At 32.0% G+C, this 7,698-nt stretch overlaps 1 protein-coding gene across 1 annotated transcript; it reads left to right on the top strand.

Moving 5' to 3' along the window:
* The first annotated feature begins 2,902 nt into the window (after positions 1-2,902).
* LOC120425969 (uncharacterized) lies at positions 2,903-3,926 on the top strand. The gene is made up of 2 exons (XM_039590622.2): positions 2,903-3,062; positions 3,118-3,926. The coding sequence occupies exons 1-2, from the start codon at positions 2,943-2,945 to the stop codon at positions 3,865-3,867; spliced, it is 870 nt and encodes a 289-aa protein (XP_039446556.1). The 5' UTR covers positions 2,903-2,942; the 3' UTR covers positions 3,868-3,926.
* Positions 3,927-7,698: the final 3,772 nt, after the last annotated feature.

Below are 7,698 nucleotides of genomic sequence, written 5' to 3' on the forward strand. Positions count from 1 at the left end.
AAAGTTAAAATAACAAAGAAGTAAAACATTAATTTGCTGTGTCTGTTGCAAACCTGTTTTTGGTGTGAACATCTTAAACAAGGTTGGGCAAAGAAGAAGAAAAAGGAAACACCCTCTATACTTATGAAAAAGCTGGATTGGAGAAAAAGAAGAAAGAAAAAAAAGCTGGATGAAGGATTATAACTATATAAATGGATTGAACTCCGCATGAAAAAAATAGTTGACTTTTTTTTATTTGATCCGAAATATCTTAACTGTTTCAAGAACCAACCCAACCTCTAGACGCGCTTTGATTTAAAAAATCTTCTACTGTTTTAAACCAATTTAGAAAATTTTAAAAGCATTTTAAATTATAACTCTACAGTTTTATTTAAAAATGTCCTATAAACGTAAGAAATCCCATAGCTAACAGGAACTTTAAAAAAACTCGAATTCGATGTGATCTAGACGAAAACTGAAAGACTTTGTACGGGAAGAGGTCAATTTGCTCTTCATCCGCATTGACTTTCTCGTATTTATAATACTGAGCTCAACTTGCCCACTAACCGCATTGACTATTTCTAATTCATGATTATGTGTCATCTTTTGTTTTGCCTATCTTTATTTTTTTTTATTCTTACCAGTCTTTGGAGGAAATTCCGAGCTCGATTTGAAGTCCATCCGCATTGACCTTTTCTGATCTATATGATTTTCCTTTTTTAGGGTTGTTACGGAGAAGTTAAAAAATAATTTCGCACGACAAACACACAACAGAGTTTCATAATAATTAATTTAATTATATTTTAAAGAAAGTATTTGAGAACGAAAATCAAACTCGTTTTATGAAGAGCTCCGTCGGAAGGAACGCAAGAATCACAAACGTTTAAATAATGTTGTGTTCAATAAATACAATTTTAAATCCAGAATTGCTCATGAGGTCGAATCTCAGAACACAGAATCTTGAAACGCCGAAATCAAAAAATTAAAAAATTGAGAATAAAATGTTTAAATTTATAAACGCCACAGTGAAATTCAGAAAAATCGAAAATCAAAATTAAATTCTTCTCAAAATTTATCTAACCTAAAATATGACTTCATAAATGCTCCAAAGTTATCAAGTTTGCTGTAACCTTTAACGGTGACAAAAATTTAAGAATTCTGAAAAAAAAATTAATGTCCAAAATTTAAGATTTAAAAATTTAAGATTTAAAAAAAATAGGAATTTGAGAATTTTGGAATTTTAGAATTGAAGAATTTTAGAAATAAAGGATTTTAGAATTTTAAAAATTTAAGATTTTTTTTTTACTAAGACTTTTTGATATTTATTGAATTTTTATTAAAACTTGAAATTCATGAATTTTTGAAGTTTTAAATTTTGAAGTTTTGCGTTTTTTTATTTTTGAATATTTACAAATCAGAATTTCTTTGAAAAATGTTGGAGCTTTTGTTTTTGAATATATTGATCTCTCAATTTTTCCCCCAAGAATGTTTAAATTTAGAATTTTAGAATTGAAGAATTTTAGAAATAAAGGATTTTAGAATTTTAAAAATTTAAGATTTTTTTTTTACTAAGACTTTTTGATATTTATTGAATTTTTATTAAAACTTGAAATTCATGAATTTTTGAAGTTTTAAATTTTAAAGTTTTGCGTTTTTTTATTTTTGAATATTTACAAATCAGAATTTCTTTGAAAAATGTTGGAGCTTTTGTTTTTGAATATATTGATCTCTCAATTTTTCCCCCAAGAATGTTTAAATTTAGAAAAATGTCTTTCTACGGGTTAAATCCCATCTACAATCAAAGAAAAAAAGCTGTTCTGTAACGTCAAATCAAATTCATATTTGGGATTTGACCACAGTACGCCCACCGGTCAGCCCAGGTCCCTATTAGGCTCAATTGTTGGCATGTCCGATCAACATGCTTAATTTCATATATGAACAAGTTACGTGGTTGCAAAAAATCTGAAATAAGCAAAGCATGCTTGGGATGCCATGTCGGTTTTTGGTATCCTGAAGTGACACGTGGTCGTAAAATGCGTTGCGCTAATCAAAGTGCGCTTTATAGTCGCAGCCAATTCAGGCAATTCATCTTCAGAGTCATAGTTATAAAATGTTTGTTTTTTTTACATTCGTTTGTATAACCGGCATACTTGGTCCTGCTGTAGCCAGAATTTTGACAGGTTGTGGTGGCAAATCTTCTTCTTACGATACACCTGGTGGTAATGGTAAATCTAAAATTTAATTTGATAAAATTTGATTTAACGTAACTTTTCCCATAAATGTTTTTTTTGTATTGTTTGCATGGATTGTTCGTTCCTTCCGAAGGGATTGTTGGCATGGATTGTTTGCATGGATTGTAGAACATACCGCCGCACTTTGCGCAGTAGCCAGACTGACGCTCTCTAGAACCGCAGAATGTTACATTATCTTGGCAAGCAAATTCGCACATTTTCTTGTTTGACAGTTTGCCAAGCCCGCAAATAAAATTTAATTTAATTTTAATCAAAATGTATGCAGGCTGACGATTCTGCAAACAAACAAAACAGGCAATCTGCCAAAAACTGCTAGTGTGTTTGATTGTCAAAGTCTAATACCTCCTTCAGAATATGCAATCGAGAGAAAAGTGCAACATGGAGTTAAACTTTCTGTCAAGCTGCTGTGAAGTTTTCGATGACAGCTGAGAATGTTTCACTCCATGTTACCGGCTCACATCTCTCTTTTTAATATTTCTCGATTAGTCATCCTAATGTGCAGTCAAATTTGAGTCAAAAGTATGCAAGCATTCTTTTAACTTCGATATCATAATCATAATTTCCGAATGCCCCCTTCTTTAACAAATTATGTTCTTATATCGAGCACATTGAACGCACTCATCTGTCATTCCGAACAAAAACAAAGATTTTTCCTGCCCTCATGCATGAAATTTTTAATCCGGAACACTTCCATTGAAAATTGTCGCTAAAATGTATCCAAAACATTTTCAAACGTGCTGCCGTCTATGTCTGGGCACTTCCAAGAAGCAGCTGGAAATCTTCGCCGTTCCAGAACTATCGGAAATGCTTCAAACGCTGTACAAGTTGGAGGTAAGTATTTACGTGTCGTAATTCCGGAATTAAACAGAAATTTTTTTCGGATCAGATTACTCCAATGGACGATGCCAGCACCAGCATCTGCGTCGACTGTTATTACGAGGCAAAGGTGTCCTGCAACTGGTTGCGAGTTCACCGGAAGCTGAAACAGCAGTCCGAGGAGAACCAGGCAATTTTCGAGAAGCAACTGAAGGTAACGGAACCGATCGAAAAGGTCTTCGGCATCAACTGGAAGACCAACAGCCTTCTGAAGAACCACCATAGCCAGCAGCATCAGTTACGACAGGAACTACTAAACTGGGATGAACGGATCGCTAGCGCAGCGGAAAATTATCCGGCGAGATGTGGACTCTGCCCCAGTGTGTTTCCGGACGCGAGATCCCTTCGTCATCACAACCTCAATGTCCACAAGATCGGTCTTGGTCAGCCGTCGAATCCCGTTACAGAGAGGCATCCGATGAAGAGGGTGCATCGCTCCCGGTCGACTCGAGCTATGGAGAATTACCCGGTCGTGGCGGAACCAACGGGGCGGGCCACAAGGCGTAGCAAATCGATTGCCTGCCCGGTGGAACTTCTGCAGGCAATAAGTCAGCCTCCGGCGTGCCGAACTCGTTCCAAGAGTCAAGATGTGGATAAGTTGCTGGCGGAAACAGCAACAAAAGACGTTCCACACAGGTTCTTTTGCGACATTTGCGGTCACGGATTCGCATCGAAGTATCGTGTCGTTCGACACAAGAAAAAAGAGCACAAAACTCCAGACTCCGTAACTCATGTACAAGGCAGTTTTAATGGGCTTTGACTCCACACTCTGAAGAGTGTGAAACCGGATCCGACTAAAGGATCATCACGGAAGCGTTCGACGATGGGTTCGTGAATATTTTTGTTACTTTATTTTTATTTGTTACATTTCTTTTTATATTTACTTTTAATAATAAAATATCAGTAAAAGTTATTTGTTTAAGCCTTTTCATCGAGCTTTTCATTCGGTTTCAGTTTTTATTCTTTTTTTTTCTACACGCAAAGCCGACATTAGTCTTTTAAGACTTAAAATTAGGCTTTATCGAACCTAACCGTGTTAAGTCTTTTTAAGCCTAATGATGGGTTAGTCTTTAAAAGACTAGTTTCGTTTTAGTACGAAAAAGCCTAAATTTTAGGCTTTATGTTATCGTCAAAAAGCCTAAATTTTAGTCTTTTTCGAGAATGCGAGGGGATCAGAGCGGACAGAATCCAAGATGGCGGAACTTGATTAAGACTTATTTTTAGGCCTAAAAAGACTTATTTATAGGTTTAAAAGACTAATTTTTAGGCTTTTGCAGGAAATGGCAGGGGTCAAAGCGGACATAATCCAAGATGGCGGAACTTGATTAAGACTTATTTTTAGGCCTAAAAAGACTTATTTATAGGTTTAAAAGACTAATTTTTAGGCTTTTGCAGGAAATGGCAGGGGTCAAAGCGGACATAATCCAAGATGGCGGAACTTGATTAAGACTTGTTTTTAGGCCTAAAAAGACTTATTTATAGGTTTAAAAGACTAATTTTTAGGCTTTTGCAGGAAATGGGAGGGGTCAAAGCGGACAAAATCCAAGATGGCGGAACTTGATTAAGACTTATTTTTAGGCCTAAAAAGACTTATTTATAGGTTTAAAAGACTAATTTTTAGGCTTTTGCAGGAAATGGCAGGGGTCAAAGCGGACATAATCCAAGATGGCGGAACTTGATTAAGACTTATTTTTAGGCCTAAAAAGACTTATTTATAGGTTTAAAAGACTAATTTTTAGGCTTTTGCAGGAAATGGCAGGGGTCAAAGCGGACATAATCCAAGATGGCGGAACTTGATTAAGACTTGTTTTTAGGCCTAAAAAGACTTATTTATAGGTTTAAAAGACTAATTTTTAGGCTTTTGCAGGAAATGGCAGGGGTCAAAGCGGACATAAACCAAGATGGCGGAACTTGATTAAGACTTATTTTTAGGCCTAAAAAGACTTATTTATAGGTTTAAAAGACTAATTTTTAGGCTTTTGCAGGAAATGGGAGGGGTCAAAGCGGACAAAATCCAAGATGGCGGAACTTGATTAAGACTTATTTTTAGGCCTAAAAAGACTTATTTATAGGTTCAAAAGACTAATTTTTAGGCTTTTGCAGGAAATGGGAGGGGTCAAAGCGGACATAATCCAAGATGGCGGAACTTGATTAAGACTTATTTTTAGGCCTAAAAATACTTATTTATAGGTTTGTTCAGTATTGGGACTGATTGTTTATTTACCCAAATTGTTTTAATCACCTTAAATTGTATTGGAATTACGGGCTTTTGTCGGTATTTTTCGGTGAAATTAAACTCTCAAAATTAGAAGAAAGGAATGAAACTGATAGGTGGATAGGTGACTAGTGTCTTAGAAGAAGAGTGAAAAGGAGGGAAACTAAGTCAGCGAAAGGGCCATATGAGAAAGCGTACGTGTGTGATCAAGTCTTTTAACCTTCTAATTTGGCTGTGTACAAGTTCTGAGTCGCAACCTCAGTAAGTGTACACAGACAAATCATCCCTGTGTGTCATCCAAATGACTCCAGGACGGTAAAAGAAATGATCACACACCGCCTAGATACGCTTTCGGCACGTAATTTTGATTCTCTCGATACATGATTTACAACCAAGTGTTTCGGGTTTCTCTATGTATTGGGAACTACTATTATTTCGCCCTTCCATAACACAGGCCGTACTGTGTGTGATCATTTCTTTTACCGTCCTGGAGTCATTTGGATGACACACAGGGATGATTTGTCTGTGTACACTTACTGAGGTTGCGACTCAGAACTTGTACACAGCCAAATTAGAAGGTTAAAAGACTTGATCACACACGTACGCTTTCTCATATGGCCCTTTCGCTGACTTAGTTTCCCTCCTTTTCACTCTTCTTCTAAGACACTAGTCACCTATCCACCTATCAGTTTCATTCCTTTCTTCTAATTTTGAGAGTTTAATTTCACCGAAAAATACCGACAAAAGCCCGTAATTCCAATATTTATAGGTTTCAAAGACTGAATTTTAGGCTTTTGCAGGAAATGGGAGGGGTCAAAGCGGACATAATCCAAGATGGCGGAATACTTATTTTATGCCTGAAAAGCCTAGAGGATCAAAATGGCGGAAATAAAGGGTAGAAAATAAAATATTGTTATATATTATTTAAATATTTATAAAAAATGTTTTTATTCGGTAATTTGGTAGTTTCGGAATACGACAGATTCACGGATGCGTTTAGATTTAACCTGAAAATAAAAAAAAAAACAATATTTTGAAGATGAGTTGTGAGAGTTTGATAGTTATTTAAAAATTGGGTGATTTCATTGAGGAGTTTATCTCAGAACTGAATTTGCGTTCGATTTGAAAGACATTTTAAGAATTTAAGAATTTAAGAATTCAAGAATTTAAGAATTTAAGAATTTAAGAATTTAAGAATTTAAGAATTTAAGGATTCAAGAATTTAAGAATTTAAGAATTTAAGAATTTAAGAATTTAAGCATTTAGGAATTTAAGAATTTAAGAATTTAAGAATTTAAGAATTTAAGAATTTAAGAATTTAAGAATTTAAGAATTTAAGAATTTAAGAATTTAAGAATTTAAGAATTTAAGAATTTAAGAATTTAAGAATTTAAGAATTTAAGAATTTAAGAATTTAAGAATTTAAGAATTTAAGAATTTAAGAATTTAAGAATTTAAGAATTTAAGAATTTAAGAATTTAAGAATTTAAGAATTTAAGAATTTAAGAATTTAAGAATTTAAGAATTTAAGAATTTAAGAATTTAAGAATTTAAGAATTTAAGAATTTAAGAATTTAAGAATTTAAGAATTTAAGAATTTAAGAATTTAAGAATTTAAGAATTTAAGAATTTAAGAATTTAAGAATTTAAGAATTTAAGAATTTAAGAATTTAAGAATTTAAGAATTTAAGAATTTAAGAATTTAAGAATTTAAGAATTTAAGAATTTAAGAATTTAAGAATTTAAGAATTTAAGAATTTAAGAATTTAAGAATTTAAGAATTTAAGAATTTAAGAATTTAAGAATTAAAAAATTTAAGAATTTAAGAATTTAAGAATTTAAGAATTTAAGAATTTAAGAATTTAAGAATTTAAGAATTTAAGAATTTAAGAATTTAAGAATTTAAGAATTTAAGAATTTAAGAATTTAAGAATTTAAGAATTTAAGAATTTAAGAATTTAAGAATTTAAGAATTTAAGAATTTAAGAATTTAAGAATTTAAGAATTTAAGAATTTAAGAATTTAAGAATTTAAGAATTTAAGAATTTAAGAATTTAAGAATTTAAGAATTTAAGAATTTAAGAATTTAAGAATTTAAGAATTTAAGAATTTAAGAATTTAAGAATTTAAGAATTTAAGAATTTAAGAATTTAAGAATTTAAGAATTTAAGAATTTAAGAATTTAAGAATTTAAGAATTTAAGAATTTAAGAATTTAAGAATTTAAGAATTTAAGAATTTAAGAATTTAAGAATTTAAGAATTTAAGAATTTAAGAATTTAAGAATTTAAGAATTTAAGAATTTAAGAATTTAAGAATTTAAGAATTTAAGAATTTAAGAATTTAAGAATTTAAGAATTTAAGAATTTAAGAATTT

The sequence above is a fragment of the Culex pipiens genome, chromosome 2, assembly GCF_016801865.2.
Source record: "Culex pipiens pallens isolate TS chromosome 2, TS_CPP_V2, whole genome shotgun sequence".
Taxonomy (NCBI): Eukaryota; Metazoa; Arthropoda; class Insecta; order Diptera; family Culicidae; genus Culex; species Culex pipiens.